General features: G+C 59.0%; 5 protein-coding genes across 5 annotated transcripts; 2 read left to right on the top strand and 3 right to left on the bottom strand.

Annotated features, from left to right (window-relative positions):
* Window positions 1–590: 590 nt before the first annotated feature.
* Window positions 591–2,852, bottom strand: amdX (putative C2H2 transcription factor (AmdX); the record flags this gene model as incomplete). The annotated part of the gene is made up of 1 exon (XM_024815194.1): window positions 591–2,852. The coding sequence occupies one exon, from the start codon at window positions 2,850–2,852 to the stop codon at window positions 591–593; it is 2,262 nt and encodes a 753-aa protein (XP_024671060.1).
* Window positions 2,853–6,772: 3,920 nt separating this feature from the next.
* Window positions 6,773–9,526, bottom strand: BDW47DRAFT_132431 (uncharacterized protein; the record flags this gene model as incomplete). The annotated part of the gene is made up of 2 exons (XM_024817549.1): window positions 9,340–9,526; window positions 6,773–9,277 (listed from the first exon to the last, which is right to left on the bottom strand). Exons 1-2 carry the CDS (start codon window positions 9,502–9,504, stop codon window positions 6,773–6,775), a joined length of 2,670 nt encoding a protein of 889 aa, XP_024671059.1. The 5' UTR covers window positions 9,505–9,526.
* A 595-nt stretch (window positions 9,527–10,121) lies between these two features.
* mvp1 (sorting nexin Mvp1) lies at window positions 10,122–16,355 on the top strand (the record flags this gene model as incomplete). Its single annotated transcript, XM_024817548.1, has 7 exons — window positions 10,122–12,611; window positions 12,664–13,284; window positions 13,897–14,380; window positions 14,456–15,172; window positions 15,246–15,388; window positions 15,448–16,035; window positions 16,170–16,355. 7 exons carry the CDS (start codon window positions 10,122–10,124, stop codon window positions 16,353–16,355), a joined length of 5,229 nt encoding a protein of 1,742 aa, XP_024671058.1.
* A 1,148-nt stretch (window positions 16,356–17,503) lies between these two features.
* BDW47DRAFT_132426 (Na+/H+ antiporter Nha1) lies at window positions 17,504–21,087 on the top strand. The gene has a single exon (XM_024817547.1). It carries the CDS (start codon window positions 17,696–17,698, stop codon window positions 20,870–20,872), a length of 3,177 nt encoding a protein of 1,058 aa, XP_024671057.1. The 5' UTR covers window positions 17,504–17,695; the 3' UTR covers window positions 20,873–21,087.
* Window positions 21,088–21,535: 448 nt separating this feature from the next.
* BDW47DRAFT_132422 (adaptor protein STE50) lies at window positions 21,536–23,661 on the bottom strand. The gene is made up of 3 exons (XM_024817546.1): window positions 23,235–23,661; window positions 22,955–23,116; window positions 21,536–22,907 (listed from the first exon to the last, which is right to left on the bottom strand). Exons 1-3 carry the CDS (start codon window positions 23,512–23,514, stop codon window positions 21,838–21,840), a joined length of 1,512 nt encoding a protein of 503 aa, XP_024671056.1. The 5' UTR covers window positions 23,515–23,661; the 3' UTR covers window positions 21,536–21,837.
* Window positions 23,662–24,385: the final 724 nt, after the last annotated feature.

The raw sequence follows: 24,385 nt of genomic DNA, 5'->3' as shown, positions 1-24,385 counted from the left end.
CGAGGCCGGAAAGAGTCTAGTCGAGTCAGATCGGGGCTGATACGAGCATTAGGCTTGTCAGGCTAAGATCGGGCTTGCCAGGCTGTGTAGAGACGGCGTCCTTCCTGGACTGGTCTTGCGTTGGTCGTGTCTTTGCTGCGGTGGATCTGGATTGATTCGATTTGGGGGCGGATGTGGTGAGGTTGCATTTATAAATAGACTAATTTTATTTAATCTAATTAGATAGGTAGATGGAGGGGGATTTTATTCAGAGATGGTTAGTCTCCAGAGACCTTGACATATGTCGGTATATTATGGGAGGATATTATAACAGACTATTACTATTGAAACCGTATAATGGAGTACCCAGAATCAGAGTAGACTATGGAGTGGATATGTCCAGACGCATGATCTGCATACCTCTACAATGTCGGATACAGTCACGAACGACCCTTAACCATACTGTCAGTCGAACGAACCAGTCTGTCAATCACTAAAAATACCGTCATACTGAAACATATATACAACGCACACACCGGGTATCCTCCCAATGATTACACCTGATGGTTAACAATATCAAACCAAAATAATAATATAAAAAGAAAGGGCCATCATGAAAGCGGCCGCTCCTGCAGCCGTCGCGCCTGCGCCTCCAACGACCGTGCCATCAACCCCGTCACCGGCCACACCCTCGCCCGCTCGAGCAGTCCCGCCGTCGCTACCAGAATCTGCGGCCCGTATCCTCCCGCCACCCGGGGGAGCCCCGATCCCTGGGCCTCGATCCGCGCCAGGATCGTGCCGATCGTCGCCACCAGCGTGCGGTCCTCCTCTTCCAGCCCCGGGTCCGGCGTCAACGCCCGCCCCTCCACCGCCGCTAACCACTCCGCCAGCACCTGTGCGCAGTCAAACGCGCACAGCGCCGACTGGATCGGCAGGTCCCGGCACGGTGACGCCGCGAACGTCGTTCCCAGCCGCTGCGACATGGCGATCGAGTCCGCCGCGTAAAAGGCCGCCCGCCGGAGGTGCCGCTCGCGCGGCGACGGCATCCCCACGCTCCCCGCACCCGCGTCCGGCGGGCGCATCGACGGGTCCAGCACCGCCGTCGGCAGCGCGTCGGGGGCATCGTCGCCACCCGCCGCGTCGGGCGACCCTGCCGGCAAGGAAGTCTCGTCGGGCGCCCAAAACATCGCCCGCCGGCGGCCGAGGTCGACGTACAGCCGCACGTACGCCAGGTCCAGCAGCGGGATACTGTCCGCCGACAGCGGGCCGGCGCCGAACGGGTTCGGGTACTCGAGGCTGTGGGCTGGGTGGCGCGCCCACGCCGTCTGCCACGCCCGCAGCGCCGGCTCGAGATGCGCCTGCATCGCGTCCGTCTCGCGCGCCGTCCACGGCCGGCCCCGGTGCCGCTGCCGCGTCTCCCAAATGTAGTTGTGCAGCGCGTAGATCAGCACCAGGCAGCCGAACGTGCTGGGCCGCAGGTCGTCCGGCGGGGGCGCCACCCCGCGCTGGCTGGCCGTCAGCAGCGTCGTCAGCGCCGTCGCGAAGGACACCCGGTCGGCCCGCGCCGGGGGGCCCCCGCCGCGCTGCGCCCACGCCTGTGGGGACTCGGCCGTCCAGAGGGCCTCCTCGCACGGCAGGTCGAGGCGGAGCTCCGAGTTGGTCAGCACCGGCGCCTGGTGATAGGCGGCGACGAGGAAAGCGGAGAGCACGAAGAGGGCCGACAGCGTCCGCGTCCGCTCCTCGCCCGCCTTCCAGATCAGCCAGGCCCGCCGTGCCGCGGGCGGGTCGGACCCCGGTGCGGCAGCGGGGTGGGGGTCCGGCGGCCGGTCGTCCGCAGCCCCGTGCAACTCGAGGGCGCGCGCCAGACGCACGAGGGTGGCGCAATGGGGGCGCGCGCGGTCGGCCGCCGCGGGGTCATCGCCGGTGTGACTGTGGAGAACGATGAGCAGCAGAGCCTGCACCAGCCACAGCGGCGGGGGCGACGCGACCCGGCGGTGCTCGTCGAGGGGTCGTTGGGTCATCGTCTGGGCAGCGGCGAACAGGTCCTGCGCGGCAGCGGAATCGCCCGCGAAGCGCGCGCCGAGGGCGGCCATGGCCAGGAGGAGGCCCCCGCCGGGGGCGGGGCCGGAGCGCGGGGTGTACTCGGGGGCCTGGAAGTCGAGGGTGGGGGGGTGGAGGAAGGGCAGGTGCGGGTGAAAGTCAGTGAGATAGGCGGTGAGGTAGCGCTGCAGGTCGGGGGTGCGGGGCAGCGGGTCGCCGCCGCCGCCGCCCGCGACGGGCGGGGCGAGGCCGGCTAATAGAGCCTGTCGGGTGGCGTCGGTAACGGTATCCGGGGCGGAACGGTGGGGAGCTCGTAGGGCACTATGCGCGAACGCCAGGTTGCGAGGATTAGGAGAGTCTCCGCGAGGTGCCATGGAGGATGGAAACATACTCTGCGCGTGATGACCACCCAGCAGGGGCGGGCCCACGGCCGTCATGGAGGGGGGCGTGGCGTACGTCTCGGCGAAGGGGTTGTGGGTCTGCGCCATGAGGGACTTGGGGGAGACGGTCTCCGGGGGCGCCCCACCGAGGGGATCGGGTCCCGGACCCCCGCTGCCGGCCCCGAAGTCGACGGGGGCGCTCGGGAGGCCGTGGTGGCCGGTCGGGAAGGGATTGTGCCAGCTGGCGGCGGGCATGGGGAAGCGGGCGGTGCCGTCCAGCAGGGCCTCGCTGATGCCGCTCTGGCTCCCGGTGCTCATGGCCGAGGGGGACGAGCCATCGAAGGCGGACTCGTGCGGATGGGCGCCGACCGGGGCCGCGGGGTCGTAGCCGTTCAGCCAGTCAAAGCTGAACTCGTCCTCGAGCATGGGGTCGGTGGGGGGCGGCGGCGCCATGGCGGGGCCGCCGTGGCCGTAAGGCGACGTGGGGGTGTCGAAGGGAGGCGGGGGGGAGCCGCCGAAATGCAGCTGGGCGGGATTGACGGTGCTCCCGTGGCCCATGAACAGCTCCCCCAGGCCGCCGTCGACGCTCCCGTAGACGGGCGCGGTGCGCAGGCCGCCGCCCAGATCGAGGGAGAGACCGTGGGTGTCGAGCTTGGCCAAGCCGGGCGCGCCGGCGCCAAAGCCGCGGTAGTCCAGGTGGGAGCCGACGGGGGCGGACCCCAGGCTGGGGTGGTAGGCGTGGCCGTGGCCGTGGGGGTGGGGGGTGGGGGCGGTGGTGGCGAGGGGGGCGGAGCCGAGGCCCAGAGCGGCGCCGTCGACGTGGCTGATGGTGTTGGCGCGCGGGCGCATGGTGCCGGGGGCCTGGGCGCCGACAATGGAGTTCTTGCGCACGCGGTGGGTGCTGGCGGTGCTGGCGCCGCCCGTGCTCTCGCGACGGCCGTTGCGGGGGCGGGCGGCGGGGGTGGTGGTCATATGCAGCTTCTGCTGGTGTCGCAGCAGCAAATCGCGGCGCGCAAAGCAGCGGGAACAGTCGGGACACTCAAAAGGCTTCTCCTTGGTATGGGAGCGCTCATGGCGCTTCAAGTGCTCGAGGCGCGCGAACGAGCGGCCGCAGGTGGTGCAGCCGTGGGGGCGGGGTTTATCAGTCTTGGGTGGCGGGATTGCGGGGGCGCCCGCGTCCGACGACTTCACACTGTCTTTGTTCGGGGCGGCTGTGGGGGGCAGACGGTTAGGAAGGAGGCGTGGAGGAACGGCGCGCCAGATGGACACTCACCGGAGACATCCCCGGGGACCTCCCTGATGCTGGCGAGATCGTTGCCATTGGGGCTTGGGCCCAGATCTTGAGCCACCATGGTGTCGACTAGCATCCTATGACGGAGCAATAGAGATAGAATAGGTTGATTGAAGAGGGGACTGAGAGAGGGATGGAGAGACAGAGAGAGAGAGAGAGAGCGAGAGAGAGATAGAGAGAAGGATGAGGATTCGAAGGAAATCACGCGAGGCGACTCGACATTGACCCTGGCCCATGTAACGGCGTTAGTGGACTGTTTGATTGGGAGAGGACAACCCCGAGAAGTCAAAAAGAGCCAGAGAAGGGTTCAAGATGACGCCAGGGGGGACGGAGATGTCGGGAACGCACGTCGACAGGTAGAGGGAACGAACCGCGGGGACCGTCGGTAACGTTGGGGAGCGACGAAGCGGCAGTGGACGGGAATGTCAACAGCCACGCGGGCAAGTGGGTTGGTTGGGGTGGCGAGACGGGTTCCTGAGGGGGAAGAAGATCCACCGTATGAGCTGGGGAATAAAGTTTGGGCCCGAGGAAAAGAAAAAGAGCGAGGAGATGACAACCACGGACGGGCAATCGACTGGAACCAGACTCACCAGGGGACGAGTGGGCAGAGGAGGGGAATTGGATGGATGGGAAAGCCGGAGAAGCGAGAGTGGTTCCCAGAGGGGAGATAACCGAGGGCAATTCCAGAGTGGATCAGTCTGGGGGAAGAAGATAAGAGGGATGAAGTTTGACAGATGAGCGGTAGAGAAAGGTGAAGTAGAGATGGAGTGGATAGGTGAGAGAAGAGGTAGAAGTGAGGTGGAAGAGAGAGGAAGAGAGAGAGTGTGAGAGAGAGTGAAGTGAGAAGGAAGAGGTGAAGTTGGAGCCTCGTGGGAAAAGAAAGAGAGAGAGAGAGAGAGAGAGAGAGAGAGAGAGAGAGGCGGGTGAGGTACCTGGGATTAAGCTGGGGGCCCCATAGTCAGTGCAGGTACTCGCACGGTGACTGGCCGTTCCACTGGCGAGTGGGTCTCTGTATTGTACTATCATGTATTGCTCTGTACTGTACTGTATTGTTCTCTACGTTCTGTCTTGATTTATTCTCCTTTCTTTATTTTTTTTTATTTTTTTTTGTTTTATTATTTCTGACAATTGACATCTATACTATCGTATGTCAATTATATACATATCTCTATCTATATCTGTATATATAGATATATCTGTCGATAGAGAGATGTTATCATACGGGGATAACCGATGCAACGTGATCCGACCCCGGATTGGCCAGATCACGAGTGGGTCTGGTATCTCCTAGTATCTAGTCGACGATATGTAGAGATATAATAGTAGGTACATATATCGATATCAATATACGGAGGATATATGTGTCTAGATAGAGGTAGATATACCTCTCGATCTATATCTCGATCGTGGTCCTCGCGGTAGAATAGTAGTATCAAGTAGGTGGATGTCGGTGGAGAACCCCAGACCTCGTGACGGTCCGTCTCCGCTATACCGATATACAATACATGTCGAGAGTATGTAATCAGATATATACATATATATAAATATATAAATATATATATAATATGTATAAATATATATATAATATGTATAAATATATACGGAATAATATCATATTAGCCATTCCGTTCCATCCGTGACCCATACCAGACTACGCCAGAGTACTAAGGTCGACTAGGCAAGAGCAGGATCGAACGGAATCATTCCATCCCTCCTGGTCCGTCCCCACAAGACGCAAGACAGGATACGAGGCCACTCCTATCCACCCACTGACGCCAGACCAGACCCACTTCACCTGCTACGACTTTCTTCCCCACATCTGATCCCGACCCAGCAAATCATGCCCCATCGGGTCAACGACTTCCCACCACTCCAACCGCTGCCATCCAGTGCCCGCCACCCGTCGTCTCAGGGGCCAGGCCAGTCGCCCTCGGGCCTGGTGACTCTCGCACTGCTCAGTGGTTGCTTCTCATCCACTGAAGACTTGGCACCGCCACGGTTGAATTGGGGATTCAGGTCTGTGTCCGTGGTTATTGATTAATAATTCCTCCTTAATTATTTGACTGTGGATGATACTGTATATTTATATATAGGTTGAGTTCAAGATGTAATCTATATAAGATAGGATCCGTGCAGTCAATCATACATCGACAGCTCCTGACAGTGCATTCTTCCCTCTGACTAGGTAGATTATGGTTAGCTATATTAGAGGAATAATACTATATACAGTATGCACGGCCCTCGGATTAATACCGCAGTCCTGCAGCATTAATAATAGCGGATATGGCGCTTCTGCATGTCAACTACATGACTGTATATCTGCGGAGTACCGAGTCTCTCATTCCTACCGACCTACCTGTCGCGAGATCGATCTGGTTGTCTATATCGATCAGGACAGTTAGACAATCAAAATACAAAGTGATCGATTCTACATAACAACCACATACCATCTCCGACCGGATAATACCAAACTGCCGTATCCTCTAGTATAACTAGACCGAGTCCGTGCTCAGCGATCGGGTCAATGCATGAGGTCATTCCACTGCCATGCACCTCGCCAGCATTGGCAAATCAGATACTGGACCCACTGGACCTGTATTGTATCTGTGTATGCTATGACCACGGAGTCATGATCCATGTGGTACGTGAGTTATATATATGTCTCTGTGTCTTCATCATCTTATATATATTTCTATCGATACATATCCATATCTATACATGTCCATCTACACACACACACACACATATATAGATCAAGATGCATATTCGAATCATTGACAATACAACTATATAACAGAATCCAGATCCCTGTCTTTACTCTAGTCTCCTCTAGTGCCATCTAAGGACTAGTCTACCGAGGTCTCACTAGCAGGCGTCGGCGTTGCAACGGTAGAATGTGCTCCGTCTGTTGCTGGACCAACAGACTAATGGACGGAATACCTCCCTAGGTAGTGTTATCTATTTCTCAGGATAGAATAAGTATACCTGTCGACACACCCTAGACACATCCGAGACATATACAGAATAATAAACAGTAGATAAATAATATACGTAAAGGATCGGTCGAAAGTATGGAAAGAATCTACACGACCAACCGCTCGAACGAATACTTCCCCGCCGCCTTCCGCCGCAGATATCCCATCTCGCGATTGCTGCGCGTCCGCACCTCGCCCGTCGACCGCTCCACCTTCGTCCGGCTCACCTCCGTCGACGCCGCCTTCTGCGACAGCGGGAGCATCCGCCCCGCCCCCTCGCCCTCCTCCCCGTTCACCCCCGTCTCGAACACCATCAGCTGCGCCCCGTTCAGCGTGTCGTGCCGCACCAGCGCCGCCGCCGCCGCCGCCGCCGCCGACGACGCAGCCGCATCACCAGCGCCACCAGCGGGCGAGGTCTTCGTCTGGCGCACGCTCTCCGCAAAGCGCAGATAAGGCCGCAGGATCCCCGACAGGTAAGACGCCTCCTCCACGCCCGCCAGCGCCGCCGAGATCTCCGACTTCAGATCCGCGATGAGATCCACCTCCGCCGCGGCCGACGACACCCCCGCGTCGTCGTCCACCGCCGAGATCCACCCCGACGGGCCGATCGCGTCCACCGCCGCGTTCAGCAGGTCCGTGATCGCCGACAGGCTCAGCGCCGGCGTCGTCTGCCCCGCGGTCAGCGGCGTGGGCGGCGCCTCGCTGAACCGCGTCGTGTAGCCGCCGGTCGCGAGCGAGATGCGCAGGTGGTGGATCATGGCGAGGAGGTCCGCCCGGGAGAGCGTCGTGCGCAGGGCGCCGGTCCGCGCGGCCGACGGGTGGCAGTGGAGGTTCTGGAGGGTGGTGTTGAGGGCTTCGAAGATGGCCCGCACGGAGCGGGACTCCTCCTCGGTGTCCTCGTCGGATAGCGGCCGTGACCGCGCTAGGTTGAGGACCGTCTTCAGCGCGTGGGCGAGCTCGTCGGCTGGGAAGACGATCGGGCCCTGGAGGACGTCGATCAGTCGGCGCAGGGAGGGGGAGGAGGAGGAGGACGAGTCCGACGCGATCAGCGCGTGCACGAAGGAGCCGGCGGGCAGGGCGGGCAGAATGCGCGGTTTCAGCGCCCGGCGCAGCGCCATCGCTACGTTGTCTTGCGACAGGTGGCCGAGGGCGATGAGCCACTGGGTGGTCTGTGCGGGCCACAGGTCGACTGCCAGGGCTGGGGGCTCGCCGTCGCGGAGCGAGAAGAGCAGCGAGACGAGGAAGAGCGTCAGCTCTGGGTTGACGTATTGCGGGGGCGAAGGGAGGACCGAGTCGTCTCCGAAGTAGCCCACCACGGCGCGGTCGAAGGCCGCTGCGTCGTGGGCCTGCGCTGCTTGGCGCAGTTCCTGCGTCAGTTTGTTCCATTGGTCGGCTTGGTCGGGCGGCAGGCACAGCCAGCGGAGGTCCTCGGTGCGGTGCTTCTTGGAGACCTGCCACTGCGTGGCCGGCGAACCGATGCCGCGCCCGATCGCGTCGATGAGGAGGCCGTCGCGCGGCCGCTTGAGGGACGACCCGGACGGGATCTGCGACGAGCTGAGGTCGAAGGCGAGCAGCGTGTTGCCGCGGGTGGCGACCGCGATGCCCAGCTTAGCGTAGTAGCCGATGAAGGTCGTGCGCCCGCTGTCTGCGGAGCGGAGGTCGTCCGTCGAGATGCTCCGTTGGATGGACTGGTATTGCGTGTCGTAGATGGCGATGGTCGACTTGCCCGCGCCGATGACCGACTGCGGCGACAGACGCATCAAGGACGAAAACTCCTCATCTTCCAGGATGAACTTGGTCGTCACGGTCGGCGTGTACTGCGAGATGTCGAAGTTGACGAACCCCTTGGCGAACGACAGGTTGAGCCCCGCCGACCCCGCGTGGAAGTCCCAGTCGGGGCCCTCACTGCCGAGCGGCGACAGGCCCTCCACGTCGGGGAGGCTCGCCGTGAGCAAGTGGCGCAGCTTCTGGCTCTCGTCCAGGGATCCCTGCGACGGGACCGCCGTCGGGACCGAGAACATGTGCACCTGGACGTCCCCGAGTTTCATCTGCGCCGCACCCGCCGGGTGTGTGACGAGGAGCAGCACCATCGGCTCGTCGACCCCGCTTCCGACGAGGTCTCCCATGGCGAGCGACGCCAGGTCCTGCCGCCGCTTGAGCAGCGACCGCTTCGCATCGTCGAATTCCACCAGGAAGCTGGCCTGGACCGGATGTGTCGCCGCCTGTTTTGCGATCGCGCTGTGTTGGATGCTCCACCGCTGCGAGCCGAGATCGGCTGCCAGCCGCCTCACCCGACCGTCCTTGTGTACGGCGAGGATATCAAACGGATCTTCCTTCTCGCCCGCCGCCGTGGGGACGATCCCGACAAACATCGTGGGACTCTTCGAATCCTTCACGTCGAACGACGACGACGTAATGGTCGGCGCCGTTGACCCGGGGGCGCCCCCTTCCTCCACAAACGACTTGATCTGCCGTTGCGGGTTCACGGCGACATACGTCTGGCGTTTGGTGGCGGACTTATTGGGGACCTTTCTGCGCACCGAGCACGGCTGGCAGGAGAATGAAGATTTGGGCGGCACGGCGTAGGATGTGACTAGTTTCGGCGTTTGAATCTGACACGAGCACAATGCTTAGCGACTCTATTTCCCGAGTTAGGCAGTACGAGTAAACCCACATTGTAAATATTGACGGCTTCACCGTCCACTGCGACCGCGACTTCATACCGCTTGCGCTTTTTCGACTCGGCCAGACTGTAGACCTCTCCGATCTGAGTTTTCCCCTTGGAGGCGTGCAGGGGGCGAGGCAATTGAGCCAGCACCGACGGCGACTGTAGATCCATGGTCAAATCCTGAATAATCCAACCCGAATGACCGTTGTTGGAGAAGAAGTTGACTGGATCGAGAAAGTCCTTCCAATCTGTAACTATTTTGCGGCATCGAAAAATTGTCCGGCATTACATTGTGCCGATCTCCGACCGTCCGTCCCAATCGAGTTTAGCGCCGTACCGTAAAGTGAACGACCAGCGCGGCCACACGCGCCTCGCGTCCCATCGTTAATTAAAGGGTTGATGAAGTCGTCTTGACAACTTCTCTGGATTGAGGCTCTTGTCGACCACTTTTCTTGTTTATGTGCATTTGTCTAGCCAGCGAGAACGAGGATATATTGAACTAGGCGATGGCTATCGGCCCATAGGATATAGATGCTCCGAGCACATCGCCATGGAGCAAGGCGAACAACGCATCCATCCTTTCTTCCAAAGAGGTACTCCTGTCGATCGTCGGGTTATGAGTTTGTCTGATTGATATTCCGAGTACAGGCGATGTCCCTCCGGCAATTGGTTTCCCCCACAATCTTCACCATGACCAGTCACGCTACGAGAGCCACGGGTGTATAGGAGACCCGATCGACACGAACACCGATGGCGCCGCCGCCTCCTCCCCCAACGCCTTTGTCGCCATGCTAGACCACGATCCAAATGAGAGCCGGAGGAAAAGGCGCAAGACGGACACGCCGTCGGGCGACGGTCCTACTGCGGGTTCCACCGCGACTCACGATCCCCAGAATGCGCAGCCGTCACGGAACGGGAATAACCTCGTGTCTGAACCACCGTCCGCTGGAAATGGCGATCCAAACACCACAAAGCCCGAGAATGGATCCACGCCCGCTCACACCTCCAGTGGAGCACCAACGAACTCGCCGAAGCGGAAGATGGTCAAATTGAACCCTAATGGGAAGCTTCTCAGCTCGCCAAAGGGTCCAACAGGTCCAACAGGTCCAACAGGTCCAAAGGGGGCCGATGACAAGTCGAAGAAGAGAAGGGCCAGCGCGCGTGTTAAACCCGTTCCCAAGACGAAGGTGGTGGTTTTGAAATATGAGAATCAGATTGGGAAGCTAGTGGACGACATCATCGCCGGTCGAACGAAGTACGCCGCAAAACCGATTCCTAGTATTCCTAAAAAGGAGCACCCGCCTCAACCTCCGAAACCCACGCACCCGTTCTTCATGAAAAAGCCTGTACGAAAGGCAGATACCCCCGAGACTCTTGCTCCTCAAGATTCCACTCCAGTGCCGTCCGATCGGTCCCAGGTCACCCGGTTGGGCTCGTCAAATAATACGCCGTTCGTCACCTTCAGGCCACGTCCTAAGTTTCCTGATGCAATCCATCCCATTTGGCCGCCGCGGGATCTGGCCCACGTGAGAGGGTTTCAAGGTGTGCCTGATCGAACTCACGATGACACCACTACTCTCCGCCGGGACGAGCGCAAAGCCAAATCGGCGGCCGTGAGCATCTCGGACCACGAGAGCGTACTCGTGTCTCCCTTGAGGAGCCCTATCCATGATCCAAAACAGATCCTCCGCGTCCCCGACCGACATCTTGCAAGCGGCCCCACGCTACAAAAAGCAGTTGCCAGACAGCTGTCGAGTATGCCTGGGAAAACCGGCCATCACGCCATCACGAGCCTCCACTCCTCCATCCCGACTTCCTTAAACGCGTTCGATCGGGGAGACTACGAAAGCAGCCTCTGGGCGCACAAGTATGCCCCCACCACCGCCGAGCAGGTATTGCAGGTCAGCAGCGAAGTCACCATGCTCCGAGACTGGCTCAAACACCTGATGGTTTCCACCGTCGACACAGGAAAGCCGTCGCAAGACAACAGGGCCAAGAAAGAGGAGAAGAAGCGGAAGAAGCAGAAGAAGCCGGATAAAATGGATGGGTTTATCGTGTCGAGTGGCGACGAGGCATCCGAGATGGACGAAGTCGCGGCCGAATCAGACGATGAATTGGCCGGCGATGTGACTGTCTCTGCCAAACGAACCGTCGTACGGATGGGTGATCGGACTCCAAGCTCGAAGGTGGGCGACAAGGGCCGTCTGTCCAACGCGATATTATTGAGCGGACCCCCGGGATGTGGGAAGACCGCTTCTGTCTACGCGGTAGCCAAAGAGCTCGACTTTGAAGTCTTCGAGTTGAACCCCGGGAGCAGACGCAGTGCGCGAGATATCGTGGAGCGTGTGGGCGACATGACTCGAAATCACCTGGTCCATCACTTGAGCGGAGGTGATGACAAGTCCCGATCTCAGTCGCCCGATCCCAGCCTGGATGCTACGGACGAGAACAAGCAGAATAAGTTGATGGGGTTCTTTAAGCCCAAGTCGACCACCCAGCCAAGTAAGGAGTCTAAGGTCAAGGAACCGGATACCAACAAGGAGCCAGATCCGAAGCGTGGTCGGACTCAAAAACAATCGCTCATCCTTCTCGAGGAGGCCGACCTTCTGTTCGAGGACGATAAGCAGTTCTGGTCCGGCGTGCTCACCCTAATCACTCAGTCCAAGCGCCCGATCATCATCACCTGCAACGAGGAAAGCCTCATCCCGGTTGCCGACATCTCCCTTCACGCTATCCTGCGTTACCGACCACCTCCTCCGAACGTGGCGGCCGACTATCTCCTCCTTTTGGCGTCCAACGAGGGCCACATGGTGCGACGAGAGGCCGTGGTAGATCTCTACCTCAGCACGGGCCGAGACCTGCGGAGGACGATCATGGAGCTGGACTTCTGGTGCCAGATGGCCCTCGGGAGCGAGAAATCGGGGATTGATTGGCTGATTGACCGGTGGCCTCAGGGCGCCGATCTGGACCCGAACGGAGATCCGCTGCGCGTGGTCAGTCTGAACACGTACCATCGCTACATGGGGTGGTTCAGTCGCGACATGTTGATGGACCAGAGCTTGGACGGGGAGGTGGAGACTCAGCAGGAAGCGCTCTCCTGGTGGAGACTCAGCGCACAGGATTCGGAGATCATGGAAATGCATCGCGACCGGTCACGCGCTGCTCCCGTTTCTACACGAGCGGAACAGCACGAACAGCTCCGAAACTTTTCGGAGATGGCGGACATGAGGAGCGTGATGGACCTCTTGAGCACCGATTGTCCGCTCGACCCGAAGATGGTCTGTATCCCCTGTTACTCGCTCTTGATCGAACCACCGCTGACCCCAATAGGATGCCATCGACACCTCGTCTCCGCCTCCGTCGGAGAAACAACGACCGAACTACATCGACGGCTATCCGTTGCTGAACGCCGAGCTCGTCCCGGACTACTCCTCTTTGCAAGTCGCCATCGGCAGCACATTCGAGGTCCTCCTCGGACGAGTATCCCGGGGTGAGTCGCTGGACGTGGAGTCCTCGCGGGCCGCTCACGTCCTGGCAAATATGGCCCAATCTCCCGTCGCCGGCCGGCCCCAGGCCCCGTTCCTCGCCGCGTTTCAACCCATTCTACGCGCCAACTACGTCTTCCCCATCCCCACGGGGCGATTAGCGCCGTCCTTTGACAATGGCATCAGTCCGATCGCCGAGGACCTCGCCCCGTATATCCGGGCGATCATGGCGTTTGACCTCCGCCTCGAGCGATACCGTCTGCAACTGAGCGGAGTTCTGTCTCACGGCAACGATGAGACGAAACGAATCCGGACAACCAGGGCCAGTCGGGCGGCTCTGGAGGGCGGGAGCAAGTCCGACACCCGGCGGGAGAGGTGGTTCCCTATGGATGCCAACCCGGGGTTGATCCAGTCGACGGGCGGACAGGGGTGGCAGGACCTCCTCGTCCAGCAGGGGCATTTTCCCGTCCATCCGAGGAGGGAATCGGAGGGACCGACGGATCGCAGTGAACCTGCTTCGGAGAGTTCCAGCGAGGGTGGAATCTGATATAGCCCGGACTACCCTTGGTTATCGAGGGATTCTTTGTAGAGGTCACTTATATAGGACCGCATGTATAAAGACTATTTTGGATAATTTATAGCATTGGCATTATTATTTCTCTTTCCTTCTCTTATCATCTCTTCTACACTTCTCTTATCCCAAACAATGTCCTCTATAAAATCGATGGTATATTGTATAGGAGTATCACGTAATCCACCTGACTTATCGCCCAGCCGGAGCTCCCTTTCTTATCAACCAACCTCGCCATCGTCACCTGGGAGGAAAAGCAGGTCTTTTTCTCTTGTTGGCTGTCTTGATCTTCTTCTACCTCATCTCTAGTCATTGAGGTTGACTCTATTGTATCTCATATAATTCCTCTTTCCCTACTTATCTCACCATCTGGCAATCTCCGACCGGACTCCGCTGTTGGATCGCCAGTATCCCCTCCGCCATTGCGCACGAGCCTCATTCGAGCCACTCCCATCGCTTCCATCCTCATTGTCACCGACCATGTCGTTATTCGGCACGTCCCCCGAGGAATCGCCCGGCGGCAATTCCGCCCAACGGTCCAAATCCTCCCTGTTCGCGGACGATCCGTCCTCGGGCGGCGGGGGCGGTCCCATGGGCTCCTCGTCTCTCTTCGCGGATGACGACGAGGGCGCCGGTGGCGGGTCTCCCTGGGGTACCCACGCGTCTAAACGGACAGGTCGCCATGAGCTCGTCAAGACTTTACTTCCTGAATCGGACGTGCCCGACAGCTACATCGACTCGTACGACCTGGTGCTCAGCGTCGGAGACCGCGTGGGCAGTGGGGTTGGCTTGACCTCGGTACGGGAGATCCTGTCCGGCAGCGGACTCACGGCCACGGACCAGGCGAAGATCCTCAACCTGGTGGTGTCTGGGGAGGTCGATAGCTCTACTGGCCTCGGGCGCAGCGAGTTCAACGTGCTGTTGGCGCTGGTGGGCCTGGCGCAGGAAGGGGAGGATCTGACGCTGGACATGGTCGACGACCGACGCAAGAGTGAGTCTTGTTTACTTTACATGGGCCATGCGTTTCTTACTTCCAGTCTGTTAACCAGTTGATTGTATATTCTAGAGCTCCCCACCCCACATAGCTCCTACTTCGATTCGCTGCGCGCGAAGCAGGAACCGCCGGAGTCGGGTCAGTCGCAGGATCGGCCGACCACGCCGCCTCCGCCGCACATCCAGGAACCAGAACCCTCGCCGGCCCAGTCTCGCCGCGAGCGACCCACGTCCATGGGCGGGCTGGAGTCCGACCCCTGGGGCAGTCCTGACATGCATCGCGGCCACACCCACACGCAGGCCGAGTCGGAGAACCCCGTGCTGAACGGCTACGGCAGTGCGCGGTCGGCGACCAACGCCTGGTCAACTAAACCGGGCGGATCGCTCAATGGCGGCCGTGGCCACGGGCGGATGGAGAGCGCGCCATCTTCCGGGGGGTCTGGATTCGGTTGGGGCGAGAGCTTTGGCGCTCCGGCAGGCGGGGGCTCCCGGGCGGGGCTTGGCGGCTTTGGACCGCCGTCCAGCGACGCCGACGAGTCGAACCCGCGCCGGCGATCGCTGGGGATGGGAGGGATCGCGAGCCCGCTCCTGGAGGAGCTGGTGACGATCACGCTGCTGCCGGAGAAGGAGGGGATGTTCATGTTCCAGCACCGGAACTACGAGGTGAAATCGGCGCGGCGCGGGAGCACGGTGGTCCGGCGATACAGCGACTTCGTCTGGCTCTTGGATTGTCTACAGAAGCGATACCCTTTTCGACAGCTTCCTCTGCTTCCACCGAAGCGACTGGCAGGTACGTTTTCCCCGGAGGAAGGCTTGCTCCGAAAAGCTCTACTTACCTTGTTTTGTCTGTTCCGCAATCTAAGTCAATGGCACTTACCTCGCAGCGGATTCGACCTCATTTCTTGAAAAGCGGCGGCGCGGGCTGGTGCGGTTCACCAACGCGCTGGTACGGCACCCGGTGCTGAGCCAGGAGCAGCTGGTCATTATGTTTTTGACCGTGCCGACGGTATGCCCCCTCCCTCTCCCGCCTACGTATATGGATGACGGCTGGCTAACTCGACGCAGGAACTGTCGGTGTGGCGAAAGCAAGCGACGATCTCGGTGCAGGATGAGTTCAGCGGGCGGGCGCTCCCACCGGACTTGGAAGAGTCACTGCCGGCGAACCTGACGGAACTGTTTGACACAGTGCGAAACGGGGTGAAGCGGTCGGCCGAGGTGTACATCCAGCTGTGCACGCTGCTGGAGCGACTAGCGAAGCGCAACGAGGGCCTGGCGGCGGACCAGCTGCGGTTCTCGCTGGCACTGCAGTCGCTGACGGAGGTGACGCGGGAGACGTATGCGGTGGACACGAACGACGTGCCGCTGTTGAACGAAGGAATCAAAGCGACAGCGCGACACCTGACAGCCAGCCAGAGCCTGCTGGAAGACGAGGCGCGGGCGTGGGAGGCGGGAATGCTAGAGGACCTGAAGCGCCAGCGGGACTGTCTGGTGAGTGTGCGGGATTTGTTTGACCGGCGCGACCGGTACGCGCGCAACAATATCCCGCAGCTGGAGCGACGGATTGAGGGACACGAACGGCGACTGCAGGAGCTGCGGGCGGGGGGGACGGGGAAGCCGGGGGAGATTGAAAAAGTGGAGGACGCTATCTTCAAGGTAAGCTTCTTTTCTTCTTCTTTTTTTTTTTTTTTTTTCCTCTTCTTCTTCTTCTTCTTCTTTTTCCCCCTTTCGTTTGTTTGGTTCTTCTGGTTAATCTCGATTTACAGGACAAAGAGTCCATTGTGCAACAGCATGCACGCGGGGTATTTATCCGGGAGTGCGTGCGCGATGAGCTGGTCTACTTCCAGCAGAGTCAGTATCACATCAGCCGGCTGCATCAAGACTGGAGTCAGGAACGTGTCAAATACGCAGAGCTGCAGGCGGATAACTGGCGGTCGTTGAGTGACCAGGTGGAGGGGATGCCATTGGGGGATTGATCTTTCTTTTCTTTTCCTTTCATTCTACCTGTTGTATGTTGGTAGGTCTGTATGTAGCGGGTGATATCGGAATCCATCTCTCTTCTATCCTAATATCCCTCGATCCTGAAATCTGACATGCCAAGAAAACAAATAAACAATCAATAATAATCCAACCAACTAAGCAACACCCTCAACGAAACAAGCGAAAAGAAGAGAAAACAAAGGATGAGACAGTCCCACAGCGGACCCCGCCAGCGCCAATAGGAACAGACTTGGCAGCCTTGCAGGGCTGGGCAGTGGGGCCCACCCTTCCAGTACGAACGAGTGGCTGGCGCGGTCGAGGAATGTCCGGCCTCTCCGGTGGTCGGGAGGTCTTGCATTCTATTTATTCTATTTATGATTGCGTCGCGAGTGGTCAATTCCGTCGGTTGGGAGCTATTAATATATCAATATTGTCCGGGATTCCGGCCATGTGGACGGATGCAGCTGCAGTGATAGATCTGCCTATTCTTCTTGTACTGATTCTTCTACCGAATAATAGAAGATAATACAAGATAATACAAGATAATATAAATCACTCGAGTATAATACAATATAATATCATAATATTATGTTACAATCTCATCACAGATAATAAGAGATAAGTCCGCCGCCAAGACTCCCGCCAAGACCGCCGAGTCCGCGACCGACCGTGGATCCCCGCCCAATCTTTTCACTGCTTCCTCTTCTTCTTCTCTTCCAACTTCCAACTTCCTTCTCTCCTCCACTTCATCCACTCCACTCTCCCACTCCACTCTGCTTCCTCTCCCTGTTCTCACCCACTCACATACTCTTCCACTTCCACTGCCAAGCTCCTACTCATCTGCCTAGCCCGAGCGAACCAAAAGAAGAAAGTAGAATGCCCGTCCGCTGGGTCTCGCCCCTCCTGTCCTAAATCTTCGTTCCCTCGTCTCTCTTTCTCTCCCCCTCGTTTACCGAATACTATCGGGACTATCTCTCCACTATTGCTTCAGACCGGATCGCACCTGGTCCGCTTGCCCCTTCTGGTAAGTTGATCGCACTCGGACCACCTGCCCTCCTCTCCCTTTTTTTCCTTCCTCTCCTTTTCTTCGTCTCTTCTGCTGTCACTGCTCCTCCCCATTGCATGCGCCTGCGCCTATCCCGTTCTGACGCGCAGTCTACCTAGATTCTCCTCCACGTCGACCCTCAAGGAATGCCGACAACGCCCCTCCCTATACGTCTGGCGGAATTTCACGGTTTAATTGCGGGTCACCCGCTCAATCGACCTTTCGGATTGCTTCGTTGATCGAAGCTTGTGTTGATATCGGTCCAGTGATATTCGGGACTTGGCGGACAAAATGGCGTGGGATCACCTCGACATCGATAAGCCGCATCTGGCCTACATGATCCTTGGCGGTTTCACCGGCCTGTTCATGCTCTGCTCCCTCTTCGTCAAGGAGAAACTCTACATCGGCGAAGCTACCGTCGCCACTCTCTGTGGCATCATCTTCGGTCCCCATGCCGCAAACCTCTTCAACCCCCTCTCCTGGGGCAACGTCGACAAGATCACCCTCGAGTGCTCCCGCATCGTCCTCGTCGTCCAATGTTTCGCCGTCGGCGTCGAGTTGCCCAAGGCCTACATGGAGCGCCACTGGAAGTCCGTCATCATGCTCCTCGTTCCCGTCATGACCTGGGGCTGGTTGATCACCAGTCTCTTTATCTGGTGGATGGCCGAGCCGCTGAGCTGGGTTGAGAGTCTCGTCTGCGCCGCCTGCGTCACCGCCACCGACCCCGTCCTCGCCTCCTCCGTCGTCGGTAAGGGCAAGTTCGCCAAGCGTGTGCCCAAGCATCTGCGTGACCTCCTCTCCGCCGAGTCCGGCTGCAACGACGGCATGGCGTTCCCCTTCATCTACCTCTCCTTCTACATCCTCCGCTACGCCTCCCATCCCAGCGAGCTCGCCCTCCACTGGTTCTGCATCTCCATCCTCTACGAGTGCGTCGTCGGCGCCATCTTCGGGCTTTCCATCGGCTATCTCGCCCGTCACGCCATTCGCCTCGCCGAGCGCAAGGGCCTCATCGACCGCGAGAGTTTCCTCGTCTTCTACTTCGTCCTCGCCGTCTTCTGCGCCGGCTCCGGCAGCCTTCTCGGCATGGACGATTTGCTCATCGGCTTCTGCGCCGGTGTCGGCTTCAGTAACGACGGCTGGTTCACCGAGAAGACCGAGGAGTCCCACGTCTCCAACGTCATCGATCTCCTTCTCAATCTGGCCTACTTCGTCTACTTCGGCTCCATCATCCCCTGGGAGGACTACAACAACCACGCCATCGGCCTCACCCCCTGGCGCCTCGTGGTCATCGCCCTGCTCGTCATCTTCTTCCGCCGCCTGCCCATCATGATGCTGCTGAAACCCGCCATCCCCGACGTCAAAACCTGGCGCGAGGCTCTCTTCGCCGGCCATTTCGGCCCCATCGGCGTCGGCGCCATCTTCGCCGCTATCCTCGCCCGCGCCGAGCTCGAAAACGACAGCACCCAACCCCTGTCCGAGGCCGAGCTCCCCAAGGCCGGCACCAAGGACTACTTCGTCGTCCAGCTCATCTGGCCCATCACTACCTTCCTGGTCATCTCCTCCATCTTGGTCCACGGCTCCTCCATCGCCGTCTTCACCCTCGGCAAGCGCATCAACACCCTGACCGTCACCCTGTCCTACACCCAGGCCAACGAGGAGGGTCCCTCGTGGATGAACCGTTTGCCCCGCGTCCAGTCGCTCGCCAAGGGCTCCATGTCCTTCCGCAAGACCGACGAGGTTGAAGACTCCACCACCGAGCCCGAGTACCCGCCCGGCACCCTGCCCCCGATCGGCATGCCCGGTAACTTCCTCCGCCGCCAACGCGACGAGGACGACTCGCCCCCCGGCCGCACCCCGAGTCGCTCCGCTCGTCGCCGCCGCCGCCACCGCGGGCGCTCCTCCGACGGCGCCGGTGGTCCCATCAGCCAGTCTGCCATCCACCCCCAGCGACCCTCCGACACCGGTCTGGACGAGAAGCAGGACAGCAACGCCGAGCAGGCCGGCGGCTTCCACCGCGTGCCCGTCATGGAGGTCTACCTCGAGGGTCACAACATGATCATGGAGGACGAGGACGGCAACGTCCTCCAGACCAAGGACATCAGCCACATGTCGCCCGAGGAGCGCGACCGCCACATCGAGGAGCAGCGGGCGAAGCTGGTGCGCGAGCGCCCCGTCGAGGGCGCAGTCGAGACCGACGCAGCCCCGACTCCAGCCGACGGCGCGGAGACCCCGGCCCCGGCTGCAGAGGAGACGCCCGCCGGTCCGGTTGCCTCGATGCGCCGGCGTTTCGCCCGGTTCGTGGGCATGGACCGCTCTCCCGTGTCCGCGCCAGAGACCCCTGACACCGCCACCCCGGCCGGCCCATCGTCGCCCGCGGCAGCCGCCCCGCGCGCCTCCGCGCCCAAGCCCAAGGGCAAGGCGCGTTCTGCCCACGCCTACCAATTCGGCAACACCATCATCGTGGAAGATGAAGACGGCGAGGTGCTCAAGAAGTATTCGATCCCGTCGTCGTCGTCCGAGCGTCCCGAGGGCGCCGCCCCCGTGCGGCGCGGCCTCACCCGCATGGGCACCTGGTTTGGCATGGAAGAAAAGGACGAGACGGCGCAGCAGCAGAAGCAGACCGCCAAGAACCGGCAAGCCGCCCGGGACGAGTGGATGGCGGACGACGGCCTGCGGTTCACCATCGCCGCGGACGACACCGTCGGCCGCCGCGGCGTCGGCCACAAGGGCACGCGCATGACCAAGCACCAGTTCGCGGAGCAGCTGCGCAACCTGGGGCCGCGGGCGCGTCACACCTTCGTCGAGGAGTCGGACGCGCCCGAGCGGGTCAAGGACGCCGCGCGGTCGCACGCGGAGGCGGCGGAGGAGCGCCAGAGTCAGCAGCCGTCCCGACGACAGTCCGACCCGGGCGTGACCCCGCGTGCCGATGGCATCGCGCGCGATCCCATCGAAGCCGCCGGCCGCGCCGCAGCCGAGGAAGACCTGACGTCGTCGAGCGAAGTCAGCGACGAGCCAGACCAAGCGGCGGGACGAGCCGGCCACGGCAAGGACGTCGCGGCGTCGCTGGCGCGTGTCACCCACGGCAGCGCCGCCCAAGCCCGCCGCAGCAACCTCAACCCGTCGCAGCTGCGAGCACGACGAGACTCGGAAGACGACGGCACGGACCGAGTGCCCCCGTCGGAGCTCCGACAGGCTGCGGGGCTGGATCGGCCCCCGCAGGAGGCCGACCTAGGCGATACGGGCGAGACGCCGGCCGAACGACGCCGTCGTCTTGCCGCCTTGGGCGAGCTAGGCTCGGACTCTGACTCTGCCTCTGAAGACGACGACGACGACGAGGCGATCGAGTCCGGGAGTGAAGACGGGGACGAAGACCGCCGGGGTAAGCCCGGACGAGGCGAGTCAAGTTCGTCCGAGTCGGCACAACGGCATCGGACGAAGATCTCGTGGGGGGGTGAGAAGGGGCGGTGATTGATGATCACGTAGTATTATTATGCTGATTGATTGGTTATATTGATTGATGATAGTTATTGATTGGTCGATTGATGTTGATTAGATTGATTGACTGATTGATGGTTGATGATTGATTGATGATTGATTGATTGATTGATTGATTGATTGATTGATTGATTGTATAGGAAGGGCAAAGGAAAGGACATAGGATAATAGATATACATACAGATACAATAAGATCAACCTATTACTTAGATCGGGGAGTACTCCGTTCGTAGTAGAGTAGAACAGCCGGTGGTAGAGTACTACTAGTGGGAGATATAACTAGGTAGTAAAACAGCTAGATGGACAAATGGTTTCAAAAAAGAGATAAGTTATAATGTCCTCCCTTTGTTCCACCTATCTATCTATTATCCATCCATCCATCTAGGTGAAGGAAATATAGTATTCGTAGTATGGCAGTATAGTTTCATCCAAATGGAGTATCTGTCCATTTGAATAGGTTATATCTCGGTAGAGAAGGTATCTTGTCTATCTGTATCTTGACCGTAGTATCTCTGTATTATACTACATGTGTAGCCAATGCCTATCTAGGTGTTATCTGTCGACCTACATAAATAGCTATCTAAGTACTGAATCTAAAGCAGTCCTTACTAGAAAATATCTCCAAGATGAATTAAATCACTTGATTTAAATCAATAGAATAAATATGTAAATGTAAGTAAATAAGTAAATAAATAAGGGAAGAATAAGGATGAGAAGAATGAAAGAAAGAATGAAAGGAAGAATGAATAGATCGCTGCTTTTCCTTCCCTAACACCAACAACACCAACACCAACACCTAACACCTCCATGACGAAAGATAATCAATCCTCGGAATTCAATGCTGACTCGACTTCATCACGGGTATCAATCATATCAACTCCGACACGTTCACTATAGAACTCCAAAGAGGCTGACTATAGTACCCCAGGCTATAGCAGTTATAGCACCCCCCCAGGCAGGTTAATCTGCCCCTGACGACCTTCAAACCCCGCGCTGTTAGGCGCCGACCCCCCACCCGTGTAAGGCGCCCCCTCCGCAGCGTGGATCTGCCTGCGCAGCATGAACATGGGCTTCCGCCCTTCCTTTTCCAGCTGCTTGAACAGGATCAGCGGTTTCTCCTCGAGTCCCAGACATCGCTCCTGGTCGCCGTAGACGATGTACAGCGCGTACTGCTTCCAGTCTGCGTTGATTTGGTATTTCTTCAGCGCGGCTGGTAGTACCCGGTAGCATGGGTCGTCCATGGATACCCGGAATGATTTGAAGATCTCCACGCTTGGTGGATCCCCGCCGCCGCTGCTGCCGCCGCCGCCGCCGCTGCCCGCGGTGCCGGCGCCCGCGCGGGAGTCGGATCGTGAGGGGAGGTCGGGTCGTGTGGCTTGGGTGGGTGTGGGTTGGAGGCGGTCGGATCGGGAGGGCGGCGGGTCGTCGTGGGGGTCGTGTCGACTGTTCGGTTGCGTGTACGACCGTGAGCCGAGGATCTGCGAGGCCGTGTAGTGGTTGCCGGGGGAGGTTGGCGACGGGATGCCGGGCGATAGCTGGGCTTTGCCGTTGTTCATCGAGCTCAGGTGGGAGGCGCCCGGGAGCCCGCCCGCGGTGGACGGGTCTAACCCGTCGTGGTAGGATCGGACTTCGTGGATGGAAGGAGGAATGTGCGTGGGGGAGTTGTTCTTGGGGGTGGTGCCGCCGGCGCGCTTGGAAAAGGATCGGGAGATGCCGGACGCGGCGCGGTCAAGGAGGGTGATGCCTGAGGGGGAGGTGAGCGTCTGGCTGTCGTGATAGCCCTCGATGGTGGTACCGGATAAGGTGGAGGGCGGGGGGAGCGGCTGCGAGCGGTCCTTGGCCATTTTAAAGACGGGGAGGAGTTCCTCTCGCAGCCGCCGATAGTCCTCGGCCATGCGGCGCAGCTCCGACTCGACCGTGACGATGCGTTCATCGCGTAATCGGATCGACTGGATCAGACGGGCGACGTCCTCTTGCGAGGCGTTTTCATTCATACTCTGATCGGCGGCTGTACCGGTTAGTTGAATTCCAGACGAGGAGGCAAGGGAAACGTACAGAGTGGGATGTAGTGATCGGCATCCAGCGGGATGTCTTGTTTGACCTTGGTTTCGTAGACGCTTTTCAGGATGGTCAGACGATGACCCACGCTGGCGATGCCCATTTCTTTCAACTCGTCATGTTTGAGGGCGATGAGGGCTTCGCCAACGATTTCATTTTCTGAGGGTAACGGTTAGCATAGTCTTTACAATCGTCTCTTCTCTGTCTGTCTCCCACACACACACACACACACACACACACACACACACACACACACAAACAGTATATAACGACATACCCAGAAAAGCATTGCGATACTGGCGCAGACCCAAGGCCGCCAGAAAGCCCGCACACTCATCGACCGTCCACTCGGTAATCACGGTCGTCGGCCACTGGGCGCTCTCATCGGCATTGGCAAAAGTGGTCGGGGTATGTTGAGCGGAAGGGAATTCCGAAACCAAGGGGGAGGCTTCGGAGTCGGAGGCCAGGTGGGGGGAGGTGACGACGCTGCGTTCGTACTCGTCGTCGGCGTCCGAGTCGGCGTGGTAGGAGGTGGGTTGGAGGGTGATGGGAGGCATTTGGGCGGGAGATCACGGGGCCTGGAAGTTGGACCCGGGGGTGATCTCGAGGGAGGGACTGTCGAGCCGACGGGGGGAGAGGCAGCCCAGCACCGCCCATGGATCGGGGGCGGGTCTGGGGGTGGTGGTGGTGGGAGACTGTCAGGAGACCGTCAGGAGGGAACAGCGAGCGAGGCAGTGACGCAGTGAGGCAGTGACGCAGTGACGCAGCGGTCGACGGGGAAGGTTGGTTGCAGAAAGACGAGGAGTGTTGTTCGGTCAAGCAGCGAGAGGAGAAGACGAGAGAGGTGGAGTGATGGAGCCAAGGTCGGATGGGGATGCTAGAAAAATACAAGTCGAAAGGATAGCCAGTCATCCAGCCAGAGCGGGGAAGAAGCTCGGGCAGGGCGGATCTTGTCCTGAACGGGAAGTGAGGGAGGATGGAGTCGACGATGATGACAGGGGAGAAGAGAGAATCGACAATCGAAAGAGAGGACCGAGCGAAGGATGGAGATTGATCGAGGAGAGGAGGAATCGAGGAGACGACGAACCGCGAGGGGGAGGAAGAGCGAAAGAGAAAAGGAAGAAATGAAGTCGAAGTCGAAGCGCCGGTGGGGCACGTGATGGTCCAGACTGATATAAATAGGATACCACATTTGATATAGATAGGATAGATAGAATAATTATAGAACAGACAATCGATATAATAAATAGTGTAGAATAGAATAGAGAATAGAATAGAGAATAGAATAGAGAATAGAATAGAGAATAGAATTTAGAATAGAATATAGAATCATATCAGATTGAGGAGAATCCGGAGGCATGAGAATCGCAAAGTACATCGGATTCAACATGGATCTGCCTATTTATATTTAAATAAGTCTACTGAATA

The sequence above is a fragment of the Aspergillus candidus genome, assembly GCF_002847045.1.
Source record: "Aspergillus candidus strain CBS 102.13 unplaced genomic scaffold BDW47scaffold_30, whole genome shotgun sequence".
Classification (NCBI taxonomy): Eukaryota; Fungi; Ascomycota; class Eurotiomycetes; order Eurotiales; family Aspergillaceae; genus Aspergillus; species Aspergillus candidus.
Note: the sequence above shows the minus strand (reverse complement) of the source record. Positions and strands in the feature narration are given on the sequence as shown.